Below are 18,356 nucleotides of genomic sequence, written 5' to 3' on the forward strand. Positions count from 1 at the left end.
TCTTGAAAATACTGGATTGATTAAAATCCAATCTGATGCCTAAGATTTATGATGGCGTTGGCTCTAGTTCCATAGGCATGGTTTACATTTGAGATTCTAATCGTATTCTGAGGGGAATTGGGATCCCTCTAGTCATTCCAAACATTGGTCTTTCATTTAGGGATGCAAACAGAACCCAAACCAGACTCACAGTCCACACATTGAAGCGGCCTCATCCAGAGAATACCAAGGGTCCTAACTGGTGACTGTGGTATAGATGTTTTTCTTGTGTTTCATTTAAAGGCTTCTTAGCAGAAGTGTCTTTTGTGGCCAACTTAACTAAAACCTACGGAGGGAGATAAACCTAGCACTTGTTGAGGGCAGGAGCTGGCCTCATGCATCTCGAAGATTTCTTTCCGATCTTCCGAGGCGTTTATCTCCCTCTTGAGGATTTAGTGGCATCCGGATTCAGGTAATGTAAACGATTCTGTCTAAAAGGAGCTCGCTTGGAAAAATCCTCTCCAGGAAACTTTTCTGAAGAGTCCTCTCGGCATAGCTGGGTCATAAATGTTTCAGTAAGTGCACAGCAGGCTGTTTCTCAAGCTTTTGTAACCAGCTGCTGTGGCGGGAGGGGGCGTGTTCATCAGCATTGCCCTCTGTTCTTCCTGGGTCATTTGATGCTGAGTGATATGTAAATTATCGATCAGAGATTTTTGTGGAGGCCCACGCAGCAAAATCTGGTGCTGGTTAGCAAAGAGAGGCATGTATCATTTTGTCTTGCTTTTGAGACTTTTTAGAAAATTGGGGTAGGCTGGCACTTGGGGTGGAGGTGGGATGGGAGTGATCTGGTTATCAAAGACTCTAATTCTGTGTTCTGTCCTCCCTCCCCAGTCTATATACTCCCAGGGCAGCACAGTCCAATAGCAGGTTCTGCAGTGATTGAGATGTTCCACATCTACGCTGTGCAGCGTGGTAGCCACTAACCACACACGACTAGCGAACATCCGAAATGTGGCCAGAGGAATCAAGGAACTAAATTTTTAAATTTTATATAAGTGCATTAAATTTAAATCTATGTATATATCGCCACATGTGGCTGGTGACAACTAAATTAGACAGTGTAGCTTTAGGGCCTTGCCATGAAGATGTGGTTCTTGGGCCAGTTCTAGGACCTCAGCATCACTTGGGAACTTCTGTCCCAGACCCACTGGATCAGAATCTGCTTCTTTTTTTTTTTGAGACGGAGTCTTGCACTGTCACCCAGGCTGTAGTGTAGATGGTGCGATCTCAGCTCACTGCAACCTCTGCCTCCTGGGTTCAAGCAATTCTCCTGCCTCAGCCTCCCAAGTAGCTGGGACTACAGGTGTGTGCCACCATGCCCAGCTAATTGTTTCGTATTTTTAGTAGAGATGGGGTTTCACCATATTGGTAAGGATGGTTTTGATCTCCTGACCTCGTGATCCACCTGCCTTGGCCTCGCAAAGTGCTGGGATTACAGGCATGAGCCACCACACCTGGCCATCCATCTGGGGATCTTATTAAAATGCAGATTCTGAGGCACGGTGGCTCACACCTGTAATCCCAGCACTTTGGGAAGCCGAGGCGGGCAGATCATGAGGTCAGGAGATCGAGATCATCCTGGCTAACACAGTCAAACCTTGTCTCTACTAAATATTCAAAATATTAGCTGAGCGTGATGGTGTGCACCTGTAATCCCAGCTACTTGAGAGGCTGAGGCAGGAGAATCACTTGAATCTGGGAAGCAGAGATGGTGGTGAACCGAGATCGTGCCATTGCCCTCTAGCCTGGGCAACACGAGCCAAACACTGTCTCAAAAATAAAAATAAAAAAGATCCCCAGATGGTTTGCTTGCACATTAAGTGTGAGCCGTGCTGCTTTAGAGTTATTGCCTGAGGAGTGGCTGTCCAACCAAGTTTAAATCAAAATCGCTGACTTGTAAAACATTGCTGTTCGGGATTGGCCGGTCTTAAAATATCTCAAATGTTGTTGCTCAGCTTTGTTCTTAACCATCTGAACTTCTGATCCCCTCCTCCCAGAAGAGGAGATAGTTTCCAAGACGAAGTATCTTGGAAACTGTTCTGGGGAATAGCAAAAGCTGTCTTTCTATGGCCTCTGGTGGGGATACGACCTCTAAATGCATATTAATATTTAATAATAAGCTGATGTTTTGGAGCCTCCCTGTGTGTGGGGCAGGCCTAAGCTGATGTTTTGGAGCCTCCCTGTGTGTGGGGCAGGCCTAAGCTGATGTTTTGGAGCCTCCCTGTGTGTGGGGAAGGCCCTGTGCTGAATGTTTTGCATGGACAGCTTCATTTGATCTTTATAGTAGCCCTCCAGATAGATCATTATTATGACCATTTTACAGATGAGGAAACCGAGACTTGAAAAAGTTTGGCAACCTGGTTATATATCTAGGAAACAGTGGGAAATCCAGATCCATCTGATGCTTAACTGCTATGCAGTACTGCCTTCTTTGCACACATAGCTCTTTATAATAGGTTCTCCAGGTCTGCCTTTGAGATAACAAACATTGTAACATATAACTGTGTGCATGTTCGTGACTGCGTGGCTTTGTTAGCTGCCAGTATCTTCCTAAAAGAGGATACTTTTTTGATCTGGAACATACTGGGTTTTCTGGCTTGCAAAGCTGTTATTTTGGATGCTAAGATGATAATTGTTTTGACCGGGATGCCTCAAGTATCTAAACCCAGAAATCATCTCTTCCAGGCTGAATCAAGATGGTTTGCATGAAGATGCATGTCTCTGCTATCTTATATTTTATGTTAAAAATGTGGAATGGCTCACCTGCTCATTTGTTGTCATATGTTATATAGAAAACCATTCTGGGCCTATTTGCATGAGAACTGTCAGCCGGAGTTTTGGGTATGGTCAGTGTGTGCCACTGAGCAGGAATGCCGAGGGCCATAACCTGTCTAATGTATTAAATTCTCAGGAATCGGGATTAAAAGTTAACCAGCCAGCATCCTTTGCTATAAGGTTGAATGGCGCAAAAGGGAAGATTGATGCAAAGGTGCACAGCCCCTCTGGAGCCGTGGAGGAGTGCCACGTGTCTGAGCTGGAGCCAGGTGAGCAGGAGGCCTGGTGGGGGTTCCCCGCACCAGCACTTTGCAGCAGAATGTTCCTGTAAATGTGCGTCCCGAAGGATGGCTGATAGTCATTACTGCTGGTGAGCCTCTGAATTCCCGTTGCTGTTGCCAGACATTGTTTATAAATTAGGGTTTAGACATTTGCTGGGGATAGGCAGACCCTTTACTCTAGGAGAGAATGTTCTTCCCTTCCCTCCCCTCCCCTCCCCTCCCCTCCCCTCCCCTCCCCTCCCCTCTTCCCTTCTTCCCTTCTTCCCTTCTTCAAATGCTGGGCTGGGTGCAGTGCCTTAACCTGGGAGGTCAAGGCTGCAGTGAGCTATGATTGTGCCACTGCACTCCAACCTGGGTGGCAGAGCGAGACCCTGTCTCCAGAAAAACCACACACACAACACAAAAACAAATGCTGCTTTATTTTCTGTTAGTTTTTCAAATTCCTTTTGCAGGACATTCATCATGATTTTTCTCTCATATCATAACAACATCTTACAGATTTTTATTATATTATTGACCTTATGACTTGAATAAGCACACTTTGATCTCACTTTAAGGGAAAGGTAGTTTAATGTTCTGTAAATGTAAAAAAGAAAATCTGGGTCGCTAGACCCTAATTTCCTAAGATTTTTCTTGCTTTGTGCCTTGGTATATGGAATTCTCTGATTTAATCAATTTTAAAGAGAGTGTTACTGGTGAACATTTATCAAGTGTCATAAACTTGAAGGAAGGTATAAGGCTGAGGAATATATTATTTCTGCTCTCAAAGAGTTGCTCAAAGTTTAGTGAAAGCCTGGCCAAAAAAACCAGAAAATGACCCCAAATGATCGCCAATACCACAGGAGAACTGAGAAGCAAATGTTGAAGATGGTCAGAGAAGGACAGAGAAATAGTTTCTGCCGTGGTGAGTTCAGGAGGGCTTCTCAGAGGAGGTGACATTTAATGTACACCTTGATGTATGAGGGGGAGACCTATGATCAGTGCCTTATAGGGCATTTGTTGTGTGCCTGGCTATATTTGTATAGTGTAGTTAGAAATCTAGGATCTGACCAGGCATGGTGGCTCACACCTGTAATCCCAGCACTTTGGGAGGATGAGCAAGGAGGATCACTTGAGCCCAGGAGTTAGGGACCAGCCTGGGCAACATAGTGAGACCCCTTCTCTACAAAATAAAGTAAAAAACTGAGCCAGGCATGGTAGCACGCTCCTGTAGTCCCAGCTACTTGAGGAGGATGAGGTGGGAGGATCACTTATGTCCAGGAGGTTGAGACTGCCTTGAGCTGTGTTCATGCCACTGCGCTCCAGCCTGGGTAACACAGCAAGACCCTGTCTCTAAAAGAAAGAAAAAGAAATGTAGGATCTGTGGGAACATTTAGATCTATTTTTCCCAGTAGGCAGAAAGGGCAGTGGGGAGCTTCAGGAGGAACAAGTGTGAGGGATGGGTCAGATCCCGGTTTTAGTCTGAAAGGCCAAGTGGCGAGCTGGTGCTCCCATTAGAGAAAGCAGCAGCATCGGAAATGGAGAGGAGGGACTTGAGGCCAGACAGATATGGTGGCCATACAGAGTGAGAGAGAGAGTCCCTTCCAAAACATTCCATGTAGCTTAAGTGATTGGGTCAGAAGATGATAGTGCAGTTATCAAAACTAGGGCCACCGAGGCAGAGGGTAGATAAGGATTGGTCAGGGCTTTAAATGGTTTACTACTTTATTTTGAGGGGTTTTGAAGGATCCTCGATACCCAAATGGAGGTGCTTACTAGATCACTGTGAGGTTTGGTGTCCTCAGCCCCAACAGTCCCTCACTGGGTACCCTCCCTCTTCTCTTAAAGCCAGTGTGCTTCAGGGGAAGCTGGCTCCACCCCAGGCAGGATTTGAAACCCTATAAATATATGCAGTCATCAGCATGACACAGTTACTATTGATTAGAAATTATAGAATACCCAACTCAAGCCAACTCACACCATAAAGGGGCCAAGTAAGTTGTGTAACTAGAAACTTCAAGATCCTGTCTGGGTGTGGTGGCTCGTGCCTGTAATCCCAACACTTTGGGAAGCCAGGGTGGGCAGATCATGGGGTTAGGAGTTCGAGACCAGCCTGGCCAACACAGTGAAACCCCGTCTTTCCCAAAAATACAAAATTACCTGGGCGTGTTGGTGGGCAACCGTAATTCCAGCTCTTTGGAGGCTGACGAAGGAGAATCTCTTGAACCCAGGAGGCAGAGGTTGTGGTGAGCTGAGATCACGCCATTGTCCATCTCAAAAAAAAAAAAAAAAAAAAAAGCACATTGGCTTCAAGGGAGGTGGGTGGGGACCCAGCTAGGGGACTGTTGGGGGATGTTCAGTGCCAGAGGATGTATCGTGGACAGCTCCGTGGAGATGCACCGCTATGGAGAGCTCCAGAGGGAGAGAGAAGAGCCTTGGGGAACACCAAGTCTGAAGGGAATGAAGAGTACTAGGAGCCAGGGGGAGACTGAGAGACTACCTGGAATGGTGGGAGGAGAACAGACTCTCTGCACCCCGAGTGGAGGGCTTCAAGGAGGAGGTGGTGGTCAGGTGGTACACAATGGGTGGATGTTCTGGGTGCCCACTTCAGTTAACAGATGATCTTGCTGCATGCTGTGACCCAGTGCACAGCCAAAAACCTGTCCCGGGGGCAGTTCCTAGCTCTGAGCTTAATTAAGGAGCATTAATACCAATTGGAACCATTTTTTCCCCCCTTCAAATGGCCAAATAGAGAAACGTAGAAGAAGTAAGGTTTTCTTTTTTCCCTTCATATGTATTATTTTTTATTTCTCGCTATACATTCAACAGTAGCGAGAATGGCCATCTCCCGGCATTTTTGAAAAACCACACCCGCCATGGGTGAACAAAGTCAAGAGTAGTTGCCTGGAGTTGAGCTGAGTAAGCCACTGTGGAGTCTTAAGTGGTGAGAGCTTCCAGTTTCAGAGTGATGTGTCTCCAACTTGTATCATCATTTTAGTTGAAAAACAGAATTTCATTTTGGTGAAATGAGATTCATCTCATGACAGGACTAGTAACAGCATTCACTGAATTTCATATTCAGAAAGTGAGGTTTTCTAAAGAAAGGAAGTGTTCTTCTGAGGCAGGGGCTGGAGTCTTGTCCTGTGTTTATAGGATTTGCGATATGGATGCCTTTCGCTTGGGGCTGATGAGGGAGGTTTGCCTGCTTCTGAAATCCAGGGTGCTGAGTACAAGGCTCCCATTAAAACTCTTGGTTTTTAATGGGCCATCTTGGGTTGGCCTCCCTCCTTTGTCATCACTGAACTTCGTGGCGTCCATTTGCCTGATTTCACACTGTGCCTTTCCTCATTCTCCTAGATAAGTATGCTGTTCGCTTCATCCCTCATGAGAATGGTGTCCACACCATCGATGTCAAGTTCAATGGGAGCCATGTGGTTGGAAGCCCCTTCAAAGTGCGTGTTGGGGAGCCCGGACAAGCAGGGAACCCTGCCCTGGTGTCTGCCTACGGCGCAGGACTTGAAGGGGGCACCACAGGTAACCCACTCCTCTGCTTCTCGAAGCCTTAATTGAGCCAGCTCCAGGGACCAAGCCAGATGGAAATCCTCAAACCCCGTGGAAGCTTTCACACGCATTCCCCATGGAAACTGGGATTGTGCACACTTTGGAGGCACTTGCTGTCCAAAGCTGTTTCAGGAGTTGTGGTTTGACCCGCGATAAATCCAGAGTGAGAGCTTGATGGCTGTGTTATCACACCTCATTACTGTTAGTTGTGGTTCAGATTTCTTCCTCTGCCAAGTTTCTTGACTTTCAGGACAGGATGCTGATAGTGAAGGAACACAGCACAGTGTCATAATTTTGAGGGTTTCTTTGCCTGCACAGAATTCATGATGTGTCCAAGGGGGCTCCTACCCATCTGTTCTTTCCTGTTCCCCAGGCTCCCAGAGATGCTCCCCTCCCAGCCTATCTCCTCCTCTTTTTTACTCTTGGATCTTAATGGAGGAGGAGGAAAGACTGAAATAGTCAAAGAATTCTGAAGCTTTTTGGACCCATCAGAGTTTATTTTATTCTTTGCCACAGATGAGACATATTTGATGATGAAAAATACAGGCAGTGAAGAAGTAAAGAAAGTGGAACTCACTGCATCTTCTCTGCCACCTCCCCCACCTGAGTCCGGAGGACCTTCACCCTGTCTGTCATCTCCTTGTCTGCTTTCATTCTTGGTTGCTGGGTTGGTTAGCTAATTGGTTCATTAGACAAGCAGACACAGAGTTTTGCTTTTTGTCTTGCAGAAGGAATCGTACTGCAGCTGCTGTGGTACAGCTTGTGTTTTGCTTTGATACCTTAAAGGTCTTTCAGATCTTCCCCTCCTTTTCCTGGCTATAGTGAGGATTCCTGCTGTGAATCACAGTTATTTGAACAGGTGGCATCGGGTGGTGTGCAGTGAGTGCGTCACTGTTGCGGAGGCTGCCAGGATCGGGAGCCGGTCCTTAGTCCCTGCAGGGAAAGTCCACAGTGTGGACTTACTGGGGCAAGTTTGCATTTGGTGTAACTTTGGACCCCCTTGGGGAAGCAGCCTGTCCTGGTTTCTTGAGTCTCTTGTGTGTGCACCCCTACCCCACATAAGGAGAGTGGGATGGAGCAGACTTGGCTCCCAGGGGCGAGGGAAGAGTGGCTGCATGGTTGCCTGGCACCCAGCCCCAGGAGACCGTGTCCTGTGTGGCCAAGGGGCCCTCTCCAGGTGCAGGAGTGACTGGTGGGCTGGCAGGCTGCCCGGGACTCTGGCCAAAGCAGTGGCCTCAGCAAAGCCACCCACAGGGGTGGCATGAGTGCTGCCAGACTCCCCAGGCGAATCCAGTCTTGCTCCACCCTGAACTCTGGGCCGGTGGCTTGGCTTTTGTGAAAGGCATGGTATCATTTTACCCTAAGTGATGTCCATTTTACAGATGAGGAAAGTGAGATGCAGAAGTTGAGACACTCCCCAAACAAACACTTCCACAAAAAACAGCTGGGAGGAGGCAGAACCAGGAATCAATCCATGTCCCTGACCTCAGAGCCTATGCCCTGAACCCCAAAGCTTGGCCACCTCTCTCAGTGGCTGGCTCACCCAGAGGCAGTGACTACATCCCCAGCCCACTTGGGGGGTGTCCTAAACCAGGACTCCTGCCCACCCAGCTACTCAGGAGTGGTTTCCAGGCAGCAGTGCTCACATTTGGTCTCTGAGCAGCTACTCACCTTTGAGGGCTCAGGTGGGGTCCTCCAGGCACTTGGAGCATGCAGCAGGCTTTAGTCTAGGCCCCACAGCAGCTGCTGGGTCTCCCACACTGCCCAGGATGCATCTCGCCCTCCTGCTGGCTCATGCCGCCATGCCTGGGTCCTCTCCTACTTCCTTTCGGCTGTTCGCCTACCTTTTTGGGAGCTTGGGTTTCAGCTTGGGTTTTCTGCAAGTACTGGACACTGCTGAGAGAAGGAGCTGCTCTTACAGGGAAACTCCCAGCCAGGACGGGAGAGGGATAGAACCGGCCTGCTTCAAACCCTGTGTAAATATTGCTCTTGTCACAGGGAAGGCGTCTTGTTTTTCCAGCCCTCCCACTTGCAAGCCTTTCCCTAAATATCCATCCTGAGATTACACAGCTGCAGTGTGCATGAAATGAAAAGGTATCTGCTCGGCCACCAGAGCTCCCAGTATCTTGACCTTTCCAACAAAGCAAACCTCCCTCTGTTTTTATGGGGTGAGTTTGCTGTATCTCTTGGCTCAAGCTTTAAATGGTCCATTCTGTCGATTTTGGAGTAGGGGAATGTGGAGAATTTGAGGGGGGAGCCTGCTGGAGGAGGCTCGAGAGGCTGGGAGACAGACCAGGGGGGTCCGGGTTCTTCGCAGCTGCTGAGCAATTTTCCTAATGAAGTGATCCAGGAACCCCAGTGTGCTCGGGGTAGACCAGCGGGGCCACCTTCCCTCCTTCTACCCCTTATCTGTCTTGAAGAACAAGCGGTGCTGGGTTTAATATGCATTAAACTCCCAGAAACTGAGCCGGACGTATTTGAGGGGATGGGGGAGGACCGTCATGCCAAGATGTTTTGTGGTGTCCAGTAGAGATTATAGCTGGAGGTGGTGGCAAGAGACTTCTGCATGTGGATTTTTTTTTCTTTGATCTTCTCTCAGGCAAGTGCTTTAGCTCCACGTTGGACATACTTTATGTTTAAATCCCAGTTCTGCTGGTCCCCAGCTGTGTGACTCCAGAGGAGTTATCAGACTTCACTGTGCCTCTGCTTCCTTTCCTGTAAAACAGGAATAATAAGGGGACTCACCTAACAGCTTGTTCAGTGCCGTAGAGGAGGTAACAGCCGAGCAGTAGCTTCTGTCCCATAACTCCTGATTTCTCTTTTCCCAGCTCATCTTCCATGCCTTTTTGGGGCCTCACAGTCAAGACAAACTGATTTTTGTCTGATCAAAATTAAGGCCAAATGGGTACAGTAGCTCATGCCTATAATCCAAGCACTTCAGGAGGCCAAGGCAAGAGGATTGCTCGAGGCCAGGAATTTGAGACCAGCCTGGGTGACATAGTAAGACTCCATCTCTACAAAAAAAAAAAAATCATTTTTTAAAGATGTACTTAGGAATAAAGCAGCTTGTTAAAACATGGTGGAACATTCCCCTGCAGCCAGATCATTTCAACTTCACTTAAAAAATATCTTTTTGGCCTGGCATGGTGGCTCACACCTGTAATCCCAACACTGTGGGAGGTAGAGGGGGGAGGATCACTTGAGCCTAGGAGTTTGAGACCACCCCAGGCAACACAGCAAAACAAAAGAAAACAAAAATTGAATTGGCCAGGCATGGTGGTGCATGCCTTAAGTCCCAGCCACTCGGAGGCTAAAGCAGGAGGATGGAAGGCTTGAGCCTGGAAGATTGAGGCCACAGTGAGCTGTGATCATGCCACTGCACTCCAGCCTGGGCAACAGAGGACCTTATCTCAAACAATAATAATAATGAGGCCAGGTATGTTGGCTCATGCTTGTAATCCCGGCACTTTGGGAGCCCAAGGTGGGTGGATCTCTTGAGGGCAGGAGTTCAAGACCAGCCTGGCCAACATGGAGAAACCCCATCTCTACTAAAAAATACAAAAATTCACTGGGTATGGTGTCAGGTCCCTGTAATCCCAGCTACTGGGGAGGCTGAGGCAGGAGATTCACTTGAACCTGGGAGGCAGAGGTTGCAGTGAGCCAAGATCATGACACTTCACTCCAGCCTGAACAAAAGAGCTAGACTCTATCTCAATAATCAATCAGTAAATAAAATATCTTTCCTTATTGTCACCTTATAGCTGCTTCCTGCATGGACACACTGTCTCCTTGCTGCTCACCTCTCGCCTCTTCCCTACGTAGCCCCCGCCTCACAGCTGCTGCTTGAGGGGCTTCTTGGCTGCACAGATTAGATATCGGGACAAGGTTGACATAATGGGGGAAGGGCGGAGGGACTTTGGGACATGGGACAGGAACCTTAGGAGCTTCCAGGAACAGCTGCGTCGTGTTTGAGGGTTGCACGATAGCAGCTCTTTTGTTTTATTGATATCCAGAACAATAATTCTTTCTCTGGACTAGAAGCTATAATTAAACCAAAATATTTCCCAGCTGGGGCAGTTTCTAGGGCTCTGGTAGAAGCACAGCCCAGCATGGGGATGCTATGCCAGGCATGCCCCATAGAGGGCACTGTAGCGGGCATGCACGAGGCCTGATGACTGCAGGAGGCGCTCCCTGGGCCAGCTAAGGTGTCTCGGGGCTGCAGTTAGGGCATCTGCAGCCCCACTGTCCACCCAGGGGTCAAGAGATGGGCCTGGCACAAGAGCCATGCAGACATGGTTCAAATCCAGCTCTACCACTTTCTAGTTGTGTAGCATGACCGGCCCTCTCCCTGAGCCACAGTCATTTGTGAAGCGGGAATCACGGAAAGGATTCCATACCACATGCATAAGTGGTGCTGTGCACAGGACCTGGAGTCCTCATGGGGCACACATGCCCTGTCAGCGGGAGCTGCCATTTTGTTCTTGTGCTTGTTGCTAGAATTCGTGGCAGAGTGGGTGGGCTGGCATGTCACAGTGGCTGCACCCAGTCTGCAGCACGGTGCCTAGGGTGAGGGGCTGAGGAGGAAGGGCAGAAATGCTTGGCTCCCCTCTACCCAGAGAAGAAAGAAAGGTCAGAGGGGCCCACGCCTCCCCCACACCCTGGAGGGAGAGCTGGACTCTGGTGGCTGAAGCAGCACTTCAGGCTCACAGTGTGACACAGGCTGCTCACCCTCAGCCGCAATGGCTCATGCCCAGAGGACAGAACAGGGTGTCCAGGCTGTTGGTGTTTGTAGGCAAAATATCAGCCATGCTCTTTCTCCCTTGGCCTGGGAAAGGGAGCTCCCACCCCACAGGGCCTGAGTTTCTCTCTGCCAGAAGTTCAGAGCTAGTTCCGGTGGGTTCCCATGCCACCAGGCTGAGCCCTCTGTGAGGGGACCTGTGTGCGTCCCTCACCACAGCCTCAGTGCTCCCAGGAAAGCCCTCCAAGCCATCAACATGGCATTCTCTCTTCCTTTCTCCCAGGTATCCAGTCGGAATTCTTCATCAACACCACCCGAGCAGGTCCAGGGACATTGTCCGTCACCATCGAAGGCCCATCCAAGGTTAAAATGGATTGCCAGGAAACGCCTGAAGGGTACAAAGTCATGTACACACCCATGGCTCCTGGTAACTACCTGATCAGCGTCAAATACGGTGGACCCAACCACATTGTGGGCAGTCCCTTCAAGGCCAAGGTGACAGGTAACAATCGACCGCCTTTCGAGTTACTCTCTCTTCCTGGGGATCTGGTTTTGTCAGATCGATCATAGTGGAACCTGTGCATGGTTTTAGATGTGTTAAAGCTACTTTGAACTTTGTCAGTAAAAGTATGAGATGTCAGAGGGCAGTGTTTGAAGCTTTCGAAAGTCCACAGAGTGGAGCCATGCAAGGGTTGAGAGAGCATGTTAGGTGGTTTTCTGTCCCTAACAGAAGAAGACATACTGAAATCTTATGTATTTGTTTAGATCAGGGCCTGAAAAATCCCCTCATTTCTAATTTTCACTTTTAAAATAATCAAAAGGTTTTATTTATTATACTTACAAAAATGTGTCTCCTCCAAAACACTGGAAAAAAATACCAAACTATGAAACCAACCTTCCAGCCACCACCCAAGGTAACTAACCACCATAGACTGCAGTAAATCCCTTCCACGCGTCATGATTCACTGTTATATAAAGTATGGAGGTTCATTGTATAAAAATTAGAAAATTCAGATAGGAAAATTCTTACTCATGCACAGAATCATTTTTTGTGTTTTTGTTTGTTTGTTTTTTGTTTTTGTTTTTGTTTTTTTGAGATGGAGTTTTGCTCTTGTCCAAGCTGGAGTACAATTGCATGATCTCGGCTCACCAAGCCTCCACCTCCCGGGTTCAAGTGATTCTCCTGCCTCAGCCTCATGAGTAGCTGGGATTACAGGCACACCTAGCTAATTTTGTAATTTTAGTAGAGATAGGGTTTCTCCATGTTGGTCAGGCTGGTCTTGAACTGCTGACCTCAGATGATCTCCACCTGCCTCAGCCTCTCAAAGTGCTGGGATTACAGGCGTGAGCCACTGTGCCTGGCCCATTTTTTTGATATTTCATTACATGTCATCCCAAACTTTCACACTGCTTATACATAGACTATTTTATGTAAATAGAAAGATGTGAATTTCACAGGCACATCTCTGTGGGGGGATGATTGGGAGGGTTCTAGGTCTTGTCAGCCAAGGCTGGACTCATCCATTTGCCCAGAAAGCCAGATCCTAGTTGTATGGGGGTGGGACCCTGGAGGTTTAGAAGACATTATGGGTGTGAGGTACAGGTGTGGTGGCTTTTGTGTCTAGGTGTTGGGGTGTGGGGGCTCTCCTGGGGCTCCTGTGTAGGATACTTGCCTGTCCTCTGGCTGAGAGACCCCTCTTGATCTGGCTATTCATGCCTGTCTCCCTCCCTCCTGTGTCTTAGGTCAGCGTCTGGTCAGCCCTGGCTCAGCCAACGAGACCTCATCCATCCTGGTGGAGTCAGTGACCAGGTCTTCTACAGAGACCTGCTATAGCGCTATTCCCAAGGCATCCTCGGATGCCAGCAAGGTGACCTCCAAGGGCGCAGGGCTCTCAAAGGCCTTTGTGGGCCAGAAGAGTTCCTTCCTGGTGGACTGCAGCAAAGCTGGTAGGTGCCTGGGCCTGCTCAAGGGTGGAGTGGGGCAGGGGCAGGCTGGGCACCCTGGGTACACTGGCCTTCCCTGCTGAGGTCTCCTGTAGTGCACACCCCCATGTAACCCAGCCATTTGCAAGTAACCATGTTCATGACCCTGTTCTCCTGCACTTAATTTTTTTTTTAATGCACTTTAGGCTCTGGGGTACATGTGCAGATCATGCAGGGTTGTTGCATAGGTACTCACGTGGCAAGGTGGTTTCTGCCTCTATCCCCCCTCACCTATATCTGGCATTTCTCCCCATGTTATCCCTCCCCTACCTCCCCACCCCCCACTATCCCTCCCCTAGTCCCCCTCCAACAGACCCCAGTGTGTGATGCTCCTCTCCCTGTGTCCATGTGTTCTCATTGTTCAACATCCACCTATGAGTGAGAACATGTGGTGTTTGATTTTCTGTTCTTGTGTCAGTTTGCTGAGAATGATGGTTTCCAGATTCATACATGACAAAGGACACGAACTCATGGGTTTTTATGGCTGCATAGTATTCCATTGTGTATATGTGCCACATTTTCCTTGTCTGGTCTATCATCATTGGGCATTTGGGTTGGTTCCAGGTCTTTGCTATTGTAAACAGTGCCACGGTGAACATACATGTGCATGTGTCCTTATAATAGAACAATTTATAATCCTTTGGTTATATACCCAGTAATGAGATTGAACTCCAGATGGATTAAAGACTTAAACATAAGACCTAACACCATTAAAACCCTAGAAGAAAACCTAGGCAAAACCATTCAGGACATAGGCATAGGCAAGGACTTCATGACTAAAACACCAAAAGCATTGGCAGCAAAAGCCAAAATAGACAAATGGGATCTAATTAAACTCCAGAGCTTCTGCACAGCAAAAGAAACTATCATTAGAGTGAACTGGCAACCAACAGAATGGGAAAGAAATTTTGCAGTCTACCCATCTGACAAAGGGCTAATATCCAGAATCTACAAAGAACTAAAACAGATTAACAAGAAAAAAACAACCCCATTCAAATGGGCAAAGGATATGAACAGACACTTTTCAAAAGAAGACATATATGAGGCCAACAAACTTATGAAAAAATGCACTTAAGTTAATGATTTTTTTTCTTTTGCCCTTTGAACTATTTATTTGGGTTTCAAAGGCTGGTTGCCTGGGTTCTGGCATCCAGTACACGGGGGCTGGGGACCTGGTACCGCCACTTCATTCATTCATTGTTCATAAAACTTATGTAGCCATGTGACCATGGAAAGTCATTAAATCTCTTTCCAAAAGTCAGTTTCCTCTTCTCAGAAGTACCTTCCTTAAGGTGCTTGTGAGAGGAAACAAGAAGATTCTCATAGCAAATAGTTAGAATAGTCCTTACTGTGTGCTAGGGCTTGGCAGCCATAACTCCTTCAACCTCACACACTATTGTCATTCCGTTTACAGATGGGAAAGCTAAAATAGGGAGAGGTGAAATTCTAGCCCAAGGTCACTCAGGTAGCAAGTGCCAGGGCAGGGATTTGAACCCACACTGTCAGACTATGTGAGCCTCTGCTTGTAATCGCCACACTCTCCCACCTCTCGGGGGCCCCAGCATTATCGAGGAAGAGCCTTACCTTTGGCTCTCATACCCTCTCCTCTTCCCAGGCCTGTCCTGACGCACCCAGATGGAGTAACCACTTTCTTTTTCCTCCTAGGCTCCAACATGCTGCTGATCGGGGTCCATGGGCCCACCACCCCCTGCGAGGAGGTCTCCATGAAGCATGTAGGCAATCAGCAATACAATGTCACATACGTTGTCAAGGAGAGGGGCGATTACGTGCTAGCTGTGAAGTGGGGGGAGGAACACATCCCTGGCAGCCCTTTCCATGTCACAGTGCCTTAAAACAGTTTTCTCAAATCCCGGGGAGAGTTTGTGTTTGCTTTTGTCGCTTGTTTGTAATTCATTTTATACCAAGTCTTCCAGCCTGTTCGTGGGGCTGAAACCCCATCCCTAAAACATTGCTGTTCTAAAGTGCCTTCAGAAATAAGTCCTAGACTGGACTCTTGAGGGATGTGTTGGGGAATCTTAAGAAATGCAAGCTTGTTCAGTGGGCTGAGAAGATCCCGAGCACACTGGGTGCAAACCAGAACTCTTGGTGGAACAGACCACTCACTGCAGCAGACAAACCAGGAAGACGATGAGATTGATGTTTCAGAAAAACAAAACTGGCTAGCCTGAGCTGCTGGTTCACTCTCCAGCATTTATGAAACCAGGCTGGGGGAACGTGGGCAGAGAAAAGGGGGAGACCAAGTTTGAGTTCATTTAGCAAAGGAGATGACTTAAAACCAGCTTACTCTCTTCCAGTGCCTGTGTTCTTGTATTTGGCTATTAGATCACTAGCACTGCTTTGCCTCTGCTCACTGCCAACACCCCTGCTCTGTGGCCTTCGTACACTTCTCAGAGGGCAGAGTGGATATGGTGGCAGCCGGGCCCATGTGGCCCCCAAATACCTGTCCCCTCGCCCTGATGATTATTTCTTGCAGAGTCACCACACGTGACCATCGCAGCAGCCACGGTTTTGCTTTAGTTTTCCAAGTCTGTTTCAGTCCCTTGGTCTGAAGAAATTCTGCAGTGGTGAGCGATTCCCCACTTGCCAAAGATCCGTTTTAACCAACACTAGCCCTTGTTTTTAACACACGCTCCAGCCCTTCATCGGCCTGGGGAGTCTTACCAAAATGTTTAAAGTGACCTCAGGGGGGGCCGTGTATTAGCGCCCTCACCCCAAGGCCCGTCCCATGACATAACACTCCACACCCGCCCTAGCCAGCTTTGTGGGTCACTTTTTCTGGAAAATAATGATCTGTACAGACAGGAAAGAATGAAACTCCTGCCGATCTTTGGCCCGAAAGCCGGGAATGGTGAGGGGAAGAGAAAGGCAGCAGCTCATCAGTGGTCTTTTCACCATTTGGCAGAAACAGCGAGAGCTGCGTAGCCGACAGCGGCTATTTGGCCATGGCCACGTGTCATCTGAGGCTGTTTGGGAAGCAGTAGCAGGTGCAGACATCTAGAAATGAGATGTAGGGAATTTTGCCTGCCCTCCTGCAGACCTGAGCTGGCTTTGGAATGAGATTAAAGTGCCATGGACATTGCCTGAGCCCAATGTGTATTGTGTTCTGGGCAGGCGGACCGCTAGGGTTTGCTGCTTAGTCCTGAGGAGGTGGTCATGGCTGTGGCAAGTGCTGTGGGTGTAAAAGCCCACCTACAGAAACTGGAGCAGCCCGAAGCCTGATGTGAACCCACCCTACAGAAACTGGAGCAGCCCGAAGCCTGATGTGAACCCACCCTACAGAAACTGGAGCAGCCCGAAGCCTGATGTGAAAGGACCACAGGTGTTTTAAGCTGGGACATGGAAACTGAACTGGAATCAAATGCCGACTGTAAATTGTATCTTATAAGTTATTAAATAAAACATTTGCTCCGTAAAGTTCCTGGGTGTTCTTAGATGTTGTCATTTCAGAATAAATTATTTAATCCTAGGAGTTCAACACCACCAGCCTGGGTACACAGCAAGACCCAGCCTCTACAAAAAATTAGATGGCATGGTAGTGCATGCCTGTGGTCACAGCTACTGAGGATTGGGAGGCAGGAGGATCACTTGAGCCTGAGAGGTCAAGGCTGCAGTGAGCTGTGGTTGTACTGCTGCACTCTAGCCTGGGCAACAGAGCAAGACAGCATCTCTCCCCCTACCCCCCCACCCCCCGCCCAGCTCCACACACACACACACACACACACACACACACACACACACACACACATTGTTGGAGCTCCAGAGCAGCTCTCCCAATCCCTGGCTTAAGGGGCACAGACTAGCAATTTGTTTCACAGACAGTGAAATTGGCCTCTTTTTTTTGGGGGGGGGGAGTAAACCCGAAGCTGTGACCTGTTGTTACCTTGCTGTGCTTATCATTACTGCTGTCTTCCCCACCCTTTGCCTCTGCTTCCCTGTTTTTTTTTTTTTTTTCCTTTTTTGAGATGGAGGAACTGCCTAGGTGGGAGTGCAGTGGGGGGATCTCTGCTCACTGCAATGCCTGCCTCCTGGGTTCAAGCAGTTCTGCCTCAGCCTGCCAAGTAGCTGGGACTACAGGTGTGCACCACAACACCTGGCTAATTTTTGTCTTTTTAGTAGAGATGTGGTTTTGCCATGTTGGCCAGGCTGGTCTTGAACTCCTGACCTCAAGTGATCCACCCTGCCTTGGTCTCCCAAAGTGCTGGGATTGCAGGCATCGACCACTGCCCCCAGTCTTTCTCCTTTTTCTAGAAGAGCCTCTGATAGCTAAATGCTTAGGAGATAACTAGCAACTCTCCTCCTCCTCCTCAGAGCAGTGACACCGCTTTACAGATGGCACTACCACCTCAGGTGCTTGTTTGCAGATGCAAAGTTCACTTGGGAGCATATCCTGGGCCCCTGCCTTTTTGAGCCCAGATTGGGAGCTCTACCCTTTGGTCATACCACTGTGGAAGCGGGAGCCCCCAGATAGGTCCTGGCAGTTGCCATGGTGATGGGAAATTGCTGCTCTGCCCCCAGCCCTCCAGATGGGGGTTGCAGGTGGAGAGGAAAGCAGGGAAGGGAGACTAGATTCTTCTGACACCTGGCTGTCAATTGAGATAAATTGTTTGCCTCTGAGAGGAGGGAGGAGAGTGGAGGAAAGATCCTCTCCTCCTGGAGGCAGCAGCCTTATCTGTGACCTGTGCCAGGAAGCACTGCTTCCTGGACTCCCATCTGAGAAGGTTCGTGGACTTCGGGATTCTGCAGTGGCGAGCAGTTCCCTACTTGCCAGAGTCCCTTCAAACTCTGCCCTGTGGGGTCTAGCCAGGCCACAGTGTGATGCTGGTTTGCATATGGAGGAGCACAGGGCACAGCCATTGATTTCTCCACTGTGAAGCCTGGTGGCTTTCATTGGGAGAGGCAGCATTTATAAGTTAATAGCATAGGCTTTGGTGTCAGGCACTCCAGAGCTTCAGTGCTGGCTCCAACGTTCATTGGCTGTG

General features: G+C 48.6%; 1 protein-coding gene across 9 annotated transcripts in view; it reads left to right on the top strand.

Annotated features, from left to right (window-relative positions):
- The window catches only part of FLNB (filamin B), a 170,475-nt gene extending 153,684 nt beyond the window's left edge, over window positions 1-16,791 (top strand). For 6 of the 9 annotated variants that reach the window (XR_013527402.1, XM_002758479.6, XM_078351285.1 and 3 more), the window contains 5 exons: window positions 2,951-3,083; window positions 6,432-6,608; window positions 11,657-11,875; window positions 13,117-13,320; window positions 15,022-16,791. Coding sequence is in view for 5 of the 9 variants with exons in the window: in XM_002758479.6 (XP_002758525.2) it covers window positions 2,951-3,083; window positions 6,432-6,608; window positions 11,657-11,875; window positions 13,117-13,320; window positions 15,022-15,209 (921 nt within the window). In the remaining 4 variants the exon portion in view is untranslated. The remainder of the gene's footprint in view (window positions 1-2,950; window positions 3,084-6,431; window positions 6,609-11,656; window positions 11,876-13,116; window positions 13,321-15,021) is intronic. The other 3 variants (XR_013527399.1, XR_013527400.1, XR_013527401.1) reach the window with 1 other exon arrangement.
- The last annotated feature ends 1,565 nt before the right edge of the window (window positions 16,792-18,356 follow it).

The sequence above is a fragment of the Callithrix jacchus genome, chromosome 15 (genome assembly GCF_049354715.1).
Source record: "Callithrix jacchus isolate 240 chromosome 15, calJac240_pri, whole genome shotgun sequence".
In the NCBI taxonomy this organism is placed as follows: domain Eukaryota; kingdom Metazoa; phylum Chordata; class Mammalia; order Primates; family Cebidae; genus Callithrix; species Callithrix jacchus.